Source organism: Pollachius pollachius (genome assembly GCF_949987615.1).
Source record: "Pollachius pollachius genome assembly, chromosome: 12".
Taxonomy (NCBI): Eukaryota; Metazoa; Chordata; class Actinopteri; order Gadiformes; family Gadidae; genus Pollachius; species Pollachius pollachius.
Window position 1 is genome coordinate 13357789 of NC_136945.1, and position 17780 is coordinate 13375568.

General features: G+C 46.6%; 1 protein-coding gene across 1 annotated transcript in view; it reads right to left on the reverse strand.

Moving 5' to 3' along the window:
* plxna1b (plexin A1b) overlaps nucleotides 1–17780 on the reverse strand; it is a 169272-nt gene that overhangs the window by 58730 nt on the left and 92762 nt on the right. The window contains exons 9-10 of the mRNA XM_079747645.1: nucleotides 13919–14033; nucleotides 92–292 (exon numbers count right to left, since the gene is read on the reverse strand). Of these exons, the coding sequence (XP_079603771.1) occupies nucleotides 92–292; nucleotides 13919–14033 (316 nt within the window). The remainder of the gene's footprint in view (nucleotides 1–91; nucleotides 293–13918; nucleotides 14034–17780) is intronic.

Genomic DNA, 17780 nt, shown 5'->3' on the forward strand with positions numbered 1-17780 from the left:
GACATCCACAGGCCAACACTGGATAACGGCGATAGAAAGACTGATCGCTTAACCCATTCTCAATGGGTTCCCTCCCACCTCCCAGACTCACCGAGGTCTTCTGGCACTGGATGGAGGTGCTGTTGAACCGCAGGGCCGTGACGCTGTACGTCTCCCCCTGGATGTGGAACACGCACTCGTAGTTCTTCTGGCCCGACTGCGGCTGGGGCAGGTTCTTGGCGGCCAGGGTGATGGGCTTGGTCACGCCCACCGGGATGTAGATCTGGGTGGAGGGCAGGATCTGGGGGCAGTCCTGGGGGAAGAAAGAGAGGGGGGGAATAAGGTTAGGGTTGACCGTCCTTCATCGTGTTGCTTTGTTCGGGATGGGTGGAGAACGGATGGGCGGAGAAAAAAGATGAAAAAAAAAATTTGGAAGGTAGTTATGTTGTTAGTCCCTTTCATGACAAGCAACCAACAGTGAAGTCAGATACATGGCATTAAGGATCAAAGTAGCCGTTTGTGGGAGCCACGAGTATAACATGCATCCCTTCTTTCCTTGAACCCTCAGCCCAAAATATATATTTTTAAATGTCAGTGTTCGAATTTGAGCTGAAACAGGGGGTTCAGTTAGACTTTAAAGATAGGCTAACGAGTTAGATGGCTGAAAATGGAACACCCTGCCGCTAAACGATGCTGCAGCAGGATATCCAAGTGTGAGGGAAAAGGAGAGCAGGCTTGCCGAAATGAGTCACATAAATTTGTCGCCACAAACCCCACCTAGACATTGACATTGCAGTACTGCATTTTGTCCAGTAGAGGTGCTAACGGCTTTCCGTGTGATTTGCACCATATGTTAAACTCGCCTAAAACCAAGTGGGCGCTAGAGTGCCTCGGCATTGGGAGCCACACACACACACACACACAATGTTTCCGCTCTCTTCACGAAACAGTGCTCTCATAAGATGTGCCCGACGTTGTTATGGCAGTCAGATGGACTCCAGTGTATTATGTCACAGTGTGGGGCTCTGGGAGACCGAGTGTGCCTGTGAATGTGCTCCGGAGCTGCGTTTTTATGTGTGTGAGGCGAGGTCAGTCGGGCTGACCAGCTTATCTGGAAGCAGGCCCATCTGCTAATTCCTCTGCCCTGGAGTGTTTGTCAATGTTATAAATTGGTGGAATCAAGAGTATGAGAGTATGAGAGAGTGTGTGTGTGTCTGTGGGTGCGTGTGTGTGTGTGTGTGTGTGTGTGTGTGTGTGTGTGTGTGTGTGTGTCTCTATGTATGATTTGGTTGAGCGTGGGTGTGGGTGCGTTAATTTATGAACGAAGCGTACAATTTCTGCATTGCTATTATTTCTACAGAGGTCTGGGTCGTTTTTTGTCCAAAGGAGTATCCTGTTCGGGTGTCTGGGTGTGTGTGTGCGCTCTATAACAAAGGAGGTCAGCGCAGAGAGTTTATGTTAAATTTGGCCACGGTGCAATCTCCTAGGCATTAGGGGGAAACACAGATAACGTAGGTAGCTATAAGCAAAGGCCATGCCATTTAATTATGAATTAGGGGGGGGGGGTGGGAAATGCAGCTCATGCAATCTAGCAACTCAGGCCGGCCGCCTTGACACAATTCAAGCTTCCAGGAACAACATGGAGTACCCAGCAGTAAGGAGGCGGTACACCAGCACCAGCGGAGCAGGTAACAACCCACTAGAGGTAGTGGGAGGACGCTGGTTCACGCCCTGCTTATAAAATATTCACACTGCCCCTTCCCAGCACATACTGGTCCTACACCTGTTGTGGGTTGGGACCCAATGTCTCGCTGGCTAATAGCCAGCTAGCTAGCTGTAGGTGTCCCATGGTGCTGCCGCGGCGTGCTGTATGGTACTACCCCACCCCCCACCACGCCCGTCTCCGTCTCTCCTCAGCTGTACATTAGAGACTGGGGTCGGTCTCGCCGGGGGTAGGGGGCTCAACACAATGCTGCTGCTGTGTGTTCATTAGCTTGCTTAGCCCTGCGCTCGTGTCATGGGCACACACGCACACACGATACATACATACATACAGACCTGGGAAGATAATGAGAAGAGGGAATACTGTAGGTAACCGCAGGCAACAAACACCAAGATATATAATGAACTGCACTGGAGGTGGGAGTTTGGGTGGGGGGGTTAAGGACAGACATACGGATGTGGTGGAAGGGAAAGAATGGGGGTTGATAGACAAAGAAGAAGCATGAGATGGTTTCAATTTAAAAAAGTCAGTCTCATTTATTTATCCCCCCTTTTTTTATATCTTTATTGATCCATCCCTCTATCGTTTACTGGCGTGTGCCCGTAAATGGCTTGGATACACACACACACACACACACACATACACCAAGGCCTTCCCGACAACTTTGTACTTCATTAACTGCCTGGAGCAAGGCCAGGACATTGATGTAGAGGGAGATGGAGCGATAGAAAGAAAGGGAAAAAAACAGAGAAAGAGGATTGATTTGAGCTAATGTCATCTGGCTTCACAGGAGAAAAATAGCTTTTCTCAAAGAAAACACAATAAAAACTTAGCGAACTGTCCCTTTTTTAACAGTCCATGTGCAGTATAGATGTTTATAAATAGTATTGGGGACTTGTACATTGACTGAATAATTTCACATTGGAAATTGCATTTTACATGCCTTCAAGGGATTCTGTCCCAGGGTTTGAAGCGAGTTGCAACCAGTTGCAAACCAAATGTTTTATTCATCCCTGTATCAAACTGACGTCACCTCGACTGCCTGCTTCTCATCATTCCTTCTAGCTGGAAGTTATCTTTCCAGAGCGCCCCGAGTCTGTCTGTCACGTCCTCCAACATGCCAAGATAAGTCAGTGTAAGAAAAAGCAAGGAAATAAAAAAGTACACGTGATCACATCTGCCGTGACAGACCCTGGGCGAGACGGCTGGCGATAAACAGCATGTCCACGTGTCTCTTCTCCTCCCTTGCAATTGTTACTTGTATAAAGAAGAGAGAGAACGCGCACGTGAATGACAGTAATTATGCTCTCTATGAAAAGGCTTCCCAGAAGTAGGGTGGTTCCTGACTGAGAGGAAGAGGCTGAATCCTGTCTTCCTGTGTAGCAGTGTCGTCATGGCATGGCTTGATATACACGAGGATAGATGATGATGATGACTACACCGGCGACAGAAATAAAAGTACAGCAGGAAGCAGAGCTCCACGAGAGGGGCTATGACAGGAAGCGGAAGAGGTGCAGGAACGAACGGGAGCACTGGTGCCAACTTCAAGAAACCATTACTTCCAGAGAAGAAGATGAGGCAAGTACCGCCCCTCCATCCCCAGATACAGACAGACAGACGGACTGACACAGGCAGAGAGAACATAGTTCTGAGTAGATAGCTGGAGAAGGGGATGGAAGAAGAGGGGTAGACTAAAAAAGAGATGAAAAGGACCGGGTGAATTGACAGCAATGAAGGGATGTTGAAACGTTCCCTATGGGGACGACAATCTCCTCAGCGTTCGTGACAGGTGCCAAAACAGTTCAAAGCGTGCATTAGGGCCACGAACTCCAGAGCACATTTAAACAATACGGCACCAGAGGGATTTGTTTGAAGCCCAGAGTGAGTTCCTCTTTCACTCCATTTAACCATTTTTTTTAAAAGGGAGCTTTCTTAAATTTCATTTCATCTGGTGAATTTTTTTCTTTTCTTTTTTGGGCCACATGAAAGTCCATCCTGATGGAATTTCAGGAAGTGTGTATGTCACAGAGTATGTGTGAGCGTGCGTGTGTGTGTGAGATTCCAGGTTGACCGCAGGGTGGATGGGTTAGCACTCATGTCCCCCCCCCATTTTACCCACAACTCCCAGGGGGAGGTACTTCCTGTGATGCCTGGTGCCAACTCCTACAATCTCAAGGAGCACTTGAACTTCACTCTCCGGTGAAACAACCGCAGTTTGATGCCATTGGGACTAAGCATTCACTAAAAGAGAGTGGATTTATGAATTAAACCCTTTACTCTATGTGGATCCAGCACAGGGCGGAAATTTACACGTTAAAAACATCACTTATTCCAATTGATCGTTCACTTTGCATTTCCTACACAGTTGCAGGTATTTCCGCCCGCTGCAAAAGTTGTCCTTTGCTACAGCTAGGAACTGTTACCGCCAAATACCAAACAATTTGTTTAGCGCCGATCCTTGCCAATAGCGGAAAAGTTAAGTAAACAAAACACGAGAGCTAAACAAACATAGGTTGATTGGTTCATAAGTAAGTGTACCCAGGTGTGTGTGTGTTGTGCGCACGTGTGTGCGCACCTGTGTGTGTTGTTCGCGCAAAGCAAGCGACCTCCAAGTCCCTTTTCTGTACCCTCCCATACTGCCAGAAGGTTTTCCTTAGCTCTGTTTGTTTCTCCCTACCGGCTGTGCCGCCTACAGGCTCTACCTCCTCACAACGAGGGTCCTACCCATTACCATCCACACACACATAAGTCGCACACAACACGTGTAGGTGTGTGTGGTACTTTCAATCCTGAAGACAAAGTCGCTCATCACAAAATTCAGCTTACTGTCAACACGAAAAATGTCAGTAAAGTTATTTCTTTCACTCAACAACCCGTTTTCTATTTGATGTTTCTCGTGCTTTGGCACCGTGTCACAGAGGCTGCAAACGAGCCGTCGCTGTGCTATCATTCAGTGCCAACGATGTGACTGTTTCGGCGGGACTTTGACCTAAATTGGGGCGCAACATTGTGGCGGCAGACGCCCGGTTGATTGAGCTGCCTGATGGGGAGCCGCCTCGCACCTCCTCCCTGGCGTGCAGCTGTCATTCTAGGTCAGCCGCTTTCAGAAATACCCCCTCCCTCATTTGCCATTCACTCTGATGTCTGATGCCACGCTGCAGATTCACCCCCCTTAGCTCACGCTCTGTGGAAAAAAAATGGGGAAAGAAATGGGCGGATAAGATAATCTTTATTCGCAGGTGAGCAAACACCTTTTAACATCCGCCCAGAGAAGATAATGAGTTGGTTGAGCAGATTGTGTGCCTGTGTATGTGCCTTTGTGTGTGTGTGTGTGTGTGTGTGTGTGTGTGTGTGTGTGTGTGTGTGTGTGTGTGTGTGTGTGTGTGCACGTGTGTACATGTGTGCCTGTATGTGGATGTGCATGTGTGCATGTGTGCACCTGTGAGTGCGGGTGTGTGTGTGTGTGTGACCATGCACATCACATGCACGTGGAAATGATGAAGGCAAGGGAATTTAAAAAAAATAGGAAAGAAGGAAAGCGGAACGAGAGAGACAGATAAAATGACTCATATAAATAAATAACTGGCTCCAAAAGCCAAACAGACTTCAGAGGGCCTGATCATCGTACGGCTGACAAGATATAAATTAATAAAGCTCCAAAAACACCATGCATTCTCAATGAGGATTCTGGACCTCTTTTGTTTTTAACTAAAGACAGACCCTCCCCCCTTCCCCCCAACCCCCACACCATCACTTCCCACAGTCCATCCATAATTAATTACCAGCTCTGTGATGTGAGGACTGTAGATCAGGGAGGGAGGGGAGGTCCTGATGTGTGTGTGTGTGAGTATGGAGGGGGGGGGGGGGGGGGGGGGAGAATAACACGTTAAATAATGAAGTAAAGCAATCCGGGGGAGCTGAGGGGACACCAGGGGGGCTGGATGGGCAGAGTGGGAGGTGGGGGAGAGGGGAGGTGGCTGTTCATGGTTTGGTCACTGAGGAGTTGGATGAGAGGATGCATGCGTGTGTGTGTGTATGACTGTGTCTGTCATGGACCTGAGTAGGGTGAATATAGAGGGAATATCTTAGCCTCCCTAACACAAATGATCCACCCCATTCCCCTTCAGCGCACACACACACACACACACACACACACACACACACACACACACACACACACACACACACACACACACACGACATTGCTTGTCTACCTGCCTCTCCCTGATCCAGGCTTTGCCACAGCGGTGGTCCGACATTAAACATTATCACAGAGCCCTGTGTGGCCTTTTGACCAGAAGTTGTCCGATCTAAAACATCTTCGCTAAGCACCCCGTTATTATTCACTCTACCCCCTCCCCCGAATCATCACACATGAAATATTAAAGAGGGCAGCTACGGACATATCATTGGGTTGATTCTACTACCTTACGCTAATGTGACTTCATACATATTGAATGGTGGCGAAGGAGCGCATGATATCGACGTAGTGTCAGCAGCCGCGCGGGGCGGGATGTTGAAGATGCTTATCGGAAGAGCGAGTGGCCTGATTTCAATGACACCACCCCCCCAATACCCCCATTATAGAATCTACTGCATAAGCTCCTAAAGCATGCTGCAGAGAACAAACGGTTGGATGGGGGAAATGAGATCGAAATGTTGAGCGCACCAGTGAGGCATTCTTGTGTAGGAGTCCTGGTGCAACGGGAAGGGGCAGAGGAGATCCCGTTTATGGTAAAGAGAGCAGGGATTGTTGTTGCTTTGAGTGAGTGATTGCCATTGCTTTGAGTGAGTGAGTGAGTGAGTGAGTGAGTGAGTGAGTGAGTGAGTGAGTGAGTGAGTGAGTGAGTGAGTGAGTGAGTGAGTGAGTGAGTGAGTGAGTGAGTGAGTGAGTGATGAGAGAGAGAGAAAAATAAAGTGTGTGCGCGTGTGTAAGGCGTGCGTGTGTGCGTTTTAGCGCGCCAGGCTCATTAGCAGGCAGCAGTCAGGAGGAAAACGGCTGTGACCAATCAGAAAGCGTTTACAGTGGAAATGAGATGGAGCGCCAGGGACACAGAGAGGAGCTAGCGAGACAGAGAGAGACAAGTTGAACAAAAAAGAGCAAGATGGGAGGGAGAGGCTTTGAGGAGAAGAAAGAGTGGAAGGACTTAATAAGGAAACAAGATGCAGAGGAACACGGAGGCAGCTGGAGGAAAGGGTACAGTGGACCTTGAAAGGGACTGGGAGATTGTCCGCCCACTCACCTCGCTCACGCTATGAGCGAGCGATAAAGAGAGAGAGAGAGAGAGAGAGACAAGAATTGGAATTCTGAAAAGGATGCTGGGGAGTGTGTGCGTGTGTGTAAGAATGTTATTCAGTGTTGATTATGAAGGCTTTACGAAGGGGCGAGTGGGAATGCTCCCATCAAAGATATATGTTCTGTCACACACAAACACACACACACAATCACACACACCTTTGATGTTTTCAGACTTGCATATGATTATTGCATCTTCCAATCCCTCATTGGTAACATACAAGGAAGCTGTCAAACATGCAGGGTTTATTCCCAAGTCACAGACAACGAGATGCTGTAAAACAATGCAGCATGGAGAAATATGTGAGATACATATATATACACACATATACATGTACAATTATACATATTGCCATTTAGTTTTTTTTTTACCTTATGGATACCCGTCAACGCCAAACCAAAAACAAATAGTAAGTAGTAACAGCCGTCCATGCCACCAGTCTATAATTTTAACCCAGATATGTCAGCAGCCATCACACCCTGTCCCTCTCACCAGCCCTCTGAACACACTCGCCTCGTTTCAAGAGAGAGCCGCGGAGTCTTATCTCCTCGCTACCTCATGGATACCACTGCTGCATTGTGGGTACCGGCACAGCTGGGCACCATGGGAATGGTGTCAAACTGAAGTTGACGTTTGTTGGGAAATGAACGACAATTTGGTGTTCATATTTTATTGCACTGTGCACCATGGCATCAAAGCATTAGTCAACAAAAATGCATAGAATAACCAATTGTAAGAACTTAATTCATGCCCCTAGTTAGTTTTATGTGACTCGTACAGAATGACTATATTCACACTATATGTGCACTGTAATAAAAACAGTATAATCCCAAAAAGAATACTGTAAAAAAATTGAAAGTCCTGTCTTTTGTTCACCAGTCGGGCAGCACAAAGACCCCCTCTTGTTAGGGTTCAACAGCTACTCCCGGGATGCATATTCCCCCAATTGACATCAAAACGTCGTCCCCCTGTCCCCCCAGGAACTATACCTTAAAGGGGACCTTCATGTCCACTCATTGGATTTTTAGCAGGTAAAAAAATAAAAGAATAATCCAGAGTAGTACAAATGAATTACATCAAAACAAATCCAATCAATACTATATTGTGTACGGTTATGAAAAACATAAATGTCTCTGGACAAAGAGCCTGTATACGTAATGGGGTTAATTGGATTCATTTCGATCTCTGCTCGTATGGATAATGGGCCGAGGCATAGTAACGGCTTGTAGGGAGGGAGTCGCCATGACAGCGAACTGTTTGGCCTTGTACGAGGTAGCCCATAATGTAAACACCATACACAGGAATCCTTCCTCGTGTTTTTTCTTCCCCGTCTCTCTGTTCCACCTTGCTGGCAGTCTCTCCCCGTTTGACTTCCTCCATTTCTGCCTCTTGCTCTTCCCCTCATTGCTTTTTCATCCTAACTCTTTTATTCCAACTCGGAGCTTACTTATTCAGAGCAAACATATTCACATTTCTATCCATCTTCATCACTCTTTCTCTCAGTGACTCTGCATAAATCTTTCCCCCCCTGTTCTCTCCGTTTCATGCGCTCTATCTCGTACTTTCTCCAAACGCATACACGGTTGGTGGTAAGAATGCAATATTCATCTGTATTCTCCATTAGGCAGGCAGACAGTGAGGGTTGTGGAAATGAAGATTTAATACAGCCTGAATAATTAAACCACCGGGACATGTGACTGACTCTCACACACACACACACACACACACACACACAGAAAAAAGCACGCACGCACACACACACACACACACTAATCCATCATGTCACAATATTCTATATGCGCGTGTTGGTAAGGGCACAAGACCATATGCATGCATCGCAGCCTTTAAATTAGTGCTTTACATTTGGGTGTTGCTTATTCTCAAATGACCTACACACACAATGTGCAGGCCTTTTCTGATTGGCAGAGGATTACAGCGAGAATAACACAGCCCTGCAGGGAATTTGTCCTCTTCTTCACATACAGCTCAACTGCCTCATAAAAGCTATTTCAATGTCATTTCAGCTTAAACTTGTTTTCTTCCTCTTTCACCAATTAGGCTAGCTTCCAATGAGAGTGCTCAAAATGCCCTTAAAATTTACATGTAATGTAACACGTGCCATATAAGCAACATTACTTCCCATTGTATTCCTTTTTCAGTCGGTATGAATCCGAGGCAGTCCTTGGACGTTATGTATCAGGCTCAGTGGCTTACTTCTGAAAGGGAAGATGTGTTGTCTTCTGTTGGCCAAGGCAGTTCTTTCTAGAACGGAAACAATTTTAAGCATTCCCTGCCTTCTCTTGGCGGGATTAATGCTGGTTGCCAGGTGCTGCTTTCAAATTTTCAGCTAGGAAATCTTTCGTTCCTTTTCTTCTGTGTGTGTGCGTGTGTGTTTGCATATGTGCTGCCCTAGGCACTCTGTATCATGTCAAAACTAAAGGAGAAAACAAGGGCAGCAATAGAGGGGTGTAGAAGATAGGCTGTGGGACAGTTTGGTTAGAAATAGTCAATATCTCAGACAGAGAGAGAGACAGAGAGACCAAAGAAACACGCCAAATCTCTCTCCCTTTTTCCCACCTTCCTCCTTGAGAACATGTGGGAAGTTAAACACACACACACACACACACACACACACACACACACACACACACACACACACACACACACACACACACACACACACACACACACACACACACACACACACACAAAGCGGGGCAACGTGACATTGCACAACTGAACTACGTCCAAACCAGATTTTGGAAACCCTTTATATAATTATTTGTCTCTTTGGTTGCAGGTCGCATTCTCATGCACTGTTGGTTATTAACAATGATCAAATACAGAAGATATTCATGTATTTGTGTGTGTGTGTTTGTGTGTGTCTATGTCTGTGTGCGTGCATGAAAAGCACATGATGTCCCAGAGGTGATTACTGACTCTTCTCGACGAGGGCCAAGAACTCCTTGAAAAGTTCACTGTGGGAGTTTGTGATAGTGAACCGCTAGGATCTATCTGGCAACCTGACTGACCCCACCCCCACCCTGTGGCCTCCCTTCACTAATCTTCCGCTCAATGGACAACTTTGGCTGGTTAAATTGTGTTGTTCTCCCAGAGAGCATTACATACTTCACGTGATGGCCAAAAAACATTTCCAGGATGGCCCCTCCCATTCTACATCTGGTCCACATTACAACTTCTCTTCTGCTTCGCTAGCCGCCATGGTGAATAATATATAAACCATGTAGAGAGAGAGAGAGAGAGAGAGAGAGAGAGAGAGAGAGAGAGAGAGAGAGAGAGAGAGAGAGATACAGAGAGAGGGTTGCTAGGTGTGCTTGTAGATGCAAGGATATAGGCAGGATGGAACGAGCTGATGAGCGAGACAGAGGGAAGGACGCAACCAAAGCAGTGCAGAAAGAGAGAAAACAGATGATGGAGGGAGGATAGAGAAGAGCGGGAAAGCAGTGGACTGACATAAATAATGCCCCTCCCCAAGCACCTCTTCTTCAGACCTGTCAGCTGGGCTTCGTCCAGATAAGAACCACTGACAGCCACACAAAGGTCTCACACACACACACAGTGATCTAACACAAGACAACACCAAGTCCTTCACGTTCAGCGACACTGACCTACAATGTGTGTGTGTGTGTGTGTGTGTGTGTGTGTGTGTGTGTGTGTGTGTGTGTGTGTGTACCAGGCCATGGTAAACTGAGCTCTACAGTGTCACACCACTGGCACAAGAGCCTGTGAGTTCGATAGACAGACAGACAGCCTTTGCTACTAGTGTGTCAGTTAGTGAGCAAATGCCTGACAATACATGGCCAATCAAGTTTGTGGCTGTGTAGCTGCAGTCTAAGTGAAGATTAAATCCACACTGAGCTGGTTCCTGGCCATGAAGCATATTGTGATAATTATGCTCTTCATTTACACAAGAATGTAACAATACATATCCTATAGATGCTTCAGGATTTCCATAAGTGGATCTGCAATCACTGTTCCACTGTTACTGCCAATGTTGAAGGGGTGTGTGTCTGTGTGCTAGTGCGCGGGAGTGCATCTGTGTGTCTCTTTGCATTGCTTGAGGTCTTTGTGTGGTAATTACCACAGGGCGGACCGAGTACGCCACCTGATCTTTGATTGACACAAGAAACCGTGCACTTACGGCAACAAAAACGTCATGAAAAGAGAAAGCGCAAACGAGAGAGTCCTCCTACGAGCGACGGGAGAGGCAAACTGAGAATCCCAATCAGGCTAACCAGCGTATTGATTGCAGAGGGAGGGACGTCTGTGTGGAAATCAAAGCCAACGGCATGAGTCACACCAGGGCCCATTCTTACTGAACCCAGAGCAACCGCAGAGGAAAACAAAACACGTAAACTATTACCAGAGAATCAGTCAGCGAAATGGTTTAAGATGCGGTCACACACTCAGTGTTCACCTCTTTCCATTTCTCCAGCATTCGATTATAGAATCGTGGGTCATGGCTTGATTCATCATATGCTTTTAGAAACACCTGGAAGTTGGTTGGTTTAATTCCCATGTCCATGTTTTTTCGCTTGCGTCAACAGGGCAATTACGGAAAATGCCCTTAAAGCAAGAACCTACTGACGTCTGAGACACAGCGTCTGTACGGTCGCTGTGTTCGACCACATTTGTCTGTTAAAGGAGCATTAGACAAAATGTCTGCACGATAGGTCAGTAAAAAATATCAAATTACGAACATAACTTTCAAGAAGCTATCTGTAAATTCAATGTTCTTAAAGATAACGTCATTCTGCTCATGACTGGGCAAGCAGGCTGTCAAACATTGTTCAACCCTCCCAGCAAGAATCTGGAAGGGCTAGTTTTGCAGCTATTAACCAGTAAGATCATCTATAAAGATGACTTACGCAGATCTGTGCAGGCATGATTGGACATAATTTAGTGGGAGGAGATTAGGGCAGGAGTTTGTTTTCTTTTGTGTCTTTACATATTTCTTTGTCGGTTTGTGATTACTTCATACAAATCTTGATTACTGCTCCTTCAATACATGACATGAAAGCAGATGAGAAACAGAAAGACAGCGAAAGAAAGAAAGGTAAAGAGACGCACTGATTTGAGGAGAGGACAGGAATGTAAGAAAACATTGAATGAATATGGTGCACAAGATGAAGGACAGGCAGGGAGAGAGAGAGACCAGAACAGAAAAAGTGAAAGATAAAGTAAAAGCAAATTGAGAAGAGAGTGAAATAGAACGAACAAACACATAGTGATTGAAAGGAACTATTCCACCTTCACTTTTACACGATTTCTACGGGTGGAGGACATAACTGTCGAAAACACACCATGAAACTCACAACTCCTTAAGGTCTCAAGGAAGAGGGAGCACATACTTTTCTCTAATTCAATGAGAGAGAGAGAAAGCAAAAGGGCGAGAAAGCGAGAGCGAGAGACAGTCCCTTGCATGAGGAGCTCTGCTCGTTGGACCAGTGAGGGCATGACCAACGCGTACGTCAGCACGGACGACAATGATGAACGGCTGTAAATGTGTGTGTGTGTGTGTGTGTGTGTGTTTGGTCACGTTGGCATTTTATTATAATAGTGCATGACAGACAGATAGGATGTGTGTGCGTATGTGTGTGTGCATGTGTGTGTGCGTGCATAAAGAGTGTGGCAGGCAGGATCTCACAATGTCACATTCTCCCTCTGGCTCTCTAACTTTGTCTCCTTTAACCCTCTCCTCCTGCTGAGAACCGGTGCCTCCAGAGACGCCATCGGAGACGAGGGAAACCATGGCAACATGAAACGCTGCACACGATTGGGTTATTTCCCATGGTGCACTGTGCCGATGTATATTCTCAGGAGACCCTCGGCATCCCTTCGTTAGTCCTCCTGTATTTCAGCGTTTACAGGAGCCAGTAATTCCACCTACTTACCCTCCATGCTAGCCAGCTGATCCGGGCTGCCTCTTGGATCATGGCAGCCCAGATCAGCTAGCTCTATGAGGCTGTGAGAGCAAAGACTCTGTGCTGTTCTGGATGGGGTCCAGGTGGTATTATAAGCATGCTAAATGCTTACCAGAGTGGCTAGGCTTACAATCGTGCTGCTGGTTTATTCCAGTGATATAGAAGGCCGTAATATGATAATAGGCTGACCAATTAATAAAGGGCAACAGCCAATCGACCCAGGGGGATGCAATCCACGGACATAGAGAGCAAAAGAGGTAGTGAGACTGAAAAAGTCAAAGACCGAGACAGAGAGGGAGAGAGAGACGAGTAAAGAGAGAGCTTGTGGTGGTGTTTGTTGTATACATTTGTGCATGTGTTGCTAATAAAACACAAGATTGAACACGAGAATCAGTCATTAAGGGAAGCGGCGGGGAACAGCCCATTCATAAAACAGCAAAAACGTTGTTTTGCGCTGTCTGTATGCGTGTGAATTTTAAATTGATGTGTGCCTTAATTTTTGGAGTGCGAGAAAAGTAGAGAGAAAAACCTCAACATTTGCATAAACAATCTGAGTGTGTGTGTATGTGTGTGTGTGTGTGTGTGTCAATGTGTACACCATCACTGCCTTCTGGTGTACACTCTGGCAGTTGACAAACACTTGTTATGCCTTGCCTGCTGCATCCGCCACTCGGCCCGATTGATATTAGCTTTTATGCTAATGCAACGATGGCGCAGCGCGGAACAAGGCAGTATTCCCATAGCGCCTCATTCATCCAGGCCTGCTTATGGCCTTATGGGCCAAGACAGAATTACCGCTGCACACTACACAAGCTGTTGTCAACGTGCCAACGCTGCTATCTCACGCACAGGCAAGCAGACGCACAGAACGCCAACACAAGCCGACAGGGTGGGGGGGGGGGGGGGGGTGTCTGCGTGTGTGTCTGGTGAGGGGGTGGAGGGGGTACATTCAGGTGGCAGAAAGTAGCACTCACCTCAGAGATGTTGACGCGGCCCTCCTGGAAGGAGCAGTCGTTGACATTCTGCGTGCACATGTGGCGGTACTTGCACCAGTGACACGGGTACGACCCGTTCACACAGGACAGGCAGCTGAAGGGGGGACGACGAGGGGGAGAGAGGGGGAGAGAGAGATAAAGAGGGAAGGTTAGAGAGACATTTAGAACGCATCCGAGCCAGACTGGATCGTTTCATTGCATTATGCACGGTGGTTGTGAAGTCAAATACAAAACTGATTGAGAGGAAAGATGGAGGAGATACTTGTCAGGACAAACAGCTAAAGCGGTTCTGGCAGTCGGGGATTGCTGCTTCTCTATTCAAACCAGGCCCAACACGAGCAGTGTGGCGCAGGATAGCAGAAGCAGCATGTGATGCATCTTCCCCAACGGAAAAAGGTTTTTTGCAAACAACTAAAACGCCTGCCAAGCAAATACATTTTTGGAATCATTTTGCATAATATCAAACGTTCTGCAAATGTACAACTTGTCTTTGTTTCTTTCCGCTTCGATTGTTCCGACCTGCGGACCGCACTCGATGTCTCATTCACCGTCTCAATCTGTACTTTTCCATTCTGCTTGTAAAGCCCTCGCTCTCTCTTGGCCCGTCTCGCTCGTTTGATCACAATGTCGCCCGCCCCATCTTTCAAATATCTCCCCTTGCCGTCCCATTCATCACTCCGATCCCTAGTGAGGAGTCCGAAACGACGGGCTCTGCATGCACACAATGATCGCCCTCACAATCTGCCTAGTCCTGCATATATATTTCAACACCCTGAGCTCTTTCTATACCTCCACTGTCATCCTCCCCACCCCAATGGGCCCATCAGGCCTCTTCTTTACCCCCCCCCCCCCCTGAAAGAGAGATAGTGAGAGAGCGAGAGCGAGAGAGACCTCTGTTCTTTGTCTACGGCTCTCTTTCATGTGTCCCCAACTAAGAGCGTTCCACCCTTTTAAATTCACCTGCTCACACACAGGCTCCAGGGCTAAGGCAACAGAGCATCGGACCCAAGACACTTGGGGGGAGGGTGGGGGTGAACTAGAGTGAAATAGAGAGAGTGAGCGATAGAGAGATCAAACGTAGTTGGATTACCCAGGGAGAAGAGGAGACGGCTCGCATTGAGGGAGAGGGGGTTGGGGGGAGAGATGGAGGGAGACAGGGTAAGGGCTGGTTAAGCCAGTGGGGCTCTGTATGGGCGACTTGTGAGAGCGAAAGGTAACAAAGGTTTGGTTGTTGAGGGCGGATTTTTAATGATTGTGTATTTGTGTCTTTATTTGACTAACGGTCTGAAGGACACCTGCGAAGGAGAGCAAGGCAGCAGAATGAAGGCCCTTCAAGCAATGATCAATTAAATGAAAAAAGCAATGAAAAAAATCAAACAATGAATGAAAAACAATTGCTAATTTTTGCTACCTTGCTACCTTTTTATTTTATTGTTTGCTTGATAAATCCTTTTTTGGGTTTAGAAAACGTATGCTTAAGACCAAAATTATGAAACCAGCTAGTCAATACAAAGACAGAGTGTGGACCCTTGCATGAAAAGAACAACAAGAGATGCTCAATTTACAGGCTGATTTATATTCAACAGCATCTGCCACGAATAAATTTACGCATCTGTCTGGACTCGATACCGCCACGCTCCTGACAAGCTCTCTCTAGTGCGTTTTAACCCGTGTAAAGACGGCGCTATACCTTCATCCGCCTGCGATAGAACAAAAAAACCCTGCACGGCTTTAACTCTTCAGCTCGGAAACGGAGCCATATAGGAATCAATCAAACCTGACGTAGATTCATTGGGATCAATTAGAACGGCTCGTTTGTTAGGTGCGCTCTTTAAGCGATCATTTCCAGCCAAGAACCGCTGCATTCGAGTGAGATCAGAGGCTGCAGCTTAATTCAATCCCACCATCACTTTAATTGACCAATTTAGCATTGTGCTGAGAGAAGCTGTCCATTTGGAATGAGGAACGGGCAGCTAAGGAAATAACAGGCCTCTTAATCCCGCACCAGAGCAAGTGGGGCATTTGTCAATGTAGCCTACAAATGGAGGGAAAGTGATTAGGGCTGTGGTGGGTTTGGTTAGCATAGGTTGCAAAGCCTCTAAAAAAAAAGAAAAAACAGGGCTGTAGCACTGTGAAGCTGTTTTTTTTTCGTATCGGTCGCGTCTCCAATCGGGGGGAGATAGATTGGAGAGTCTTTGCGCTGAACAAATACGCAAATGGCACAACGTCAATGCGAGACAAATGAACATGGGGGCGTTAGCGCATAGCGCTCGCTCGGTTTGCCGTTTGTTAGCAAAACTCGAAGCAGTGGTAGCTTCTTTTTAGCATCACAAAGAGCCTTTCTTTTTTTCATGCGGGGTGTCAAAACATCGATGCCTTGATCATTTGAAACACAGAACACCAGCCGAGAGGACCAGATGACCAAGACAGGGATTATAACATGCAGCGGGTGGCTCACAACAGCACAGCGGCCAAACGTAAACATGTGCCCACAGACACCATGAATAATCCCCCCCCCCCCCCCCCCCCCCCGCCTTTTATCAGACTTTTATCTTTTATTCATGGGGAAATCAAGCTCGTTAGTGTGCTGGTGACTTTGATACGGCAAAAATATCAGCACCCCCCACCCCGCACCCGACCCCCACCCTCAGGTGTTGCGGGGCCTTTAGAGAAGGCAGAGAGCACCTTCATGAACGGATCATGCAAGTCACCTACAATCAGCCAGAGGCCCCGTCTGACAACCCCCCGGTGGGCGCCCTTGGCCCGAGTTAACGACTAGTTACTGCGCTGACAGCCTCCCAACCGCAGTATGAAAATACAATGACAAAGAAATGACGTAGAAATGCAATTCTTTTAGCTTTGAGTGTAACCATTTCTGAGGAGCCCAGCGAGGATAAAATGTAAAGACAAATCTACGGTTTCAAAAGGACCCAATAGATGTGGACATCTCTGTTACCGTGCTCTTCCTGCTTGAACCACTCAGAGGCATCCGAAAGAGCCGCAATCCGTTTGGCCACGCCGATAATGCTAATTTAATCGGCCCATATTCACATGCTAATTGAGCCAGACTACCTTTAGTGCCGTAATGGCGGTTTTCTTTTAAGGTCCTCACCTAAACAATGGGCTTTGATTTCCTCCTTCATGGGCTGTCCCAGACTGCTGGGCTAGCGTCCCCTCTCCTTCTTCTAAGGTGTGTTTCAAACCCCGGCACTTGGTTGGCCGATTTACTTATTGTATCCCATTAATTTTTAGAAACAGCCATACAATTGAAATGGCCCTCAGGTATAGTGTATCCTTGTCCTTGAGTATTTCCTTGAATGGAAAGAGGAGGGTGATGAACGATTATATGCAGCTGTTTCCTCGTGACAACGTGATTGTTTCAATGGTACAATTCCCAGGGCCGGTTAAGGTTTATTTAAACGGTATTAACTAATTTCACTTTCCCTTGTGTCATTCCAAAACCTTTAAAAAAGGTTTTACTTGTTTCTCTTTTTTTCGAAGTCTATCTTTGTCTTTACAAGTTATTTACTGTCATCTCTACAATAAAATGTCTCCTTTCATGCAAGACCTTGGTTTATTTTAATACACATTTACTTTCTTATAAAGGAATTAAATGAGTTTATGAGGAACAACAATCATACAACAAATCATCCAGCCATTGCCTCTGCCAAATTAACCCGGCTATAAAAGGTGCTTCATATTGTCTCATATATATGTAATCCATAGTTCATTGCTAGCCTATGCATTCTCTCTTTAATAAATAGGTTGGGGCAAAGAAATGCTGAAAAATTATACGAAAATATTTAATTAAGGAGCCATCATTCCCTTAGGTGATATTCAG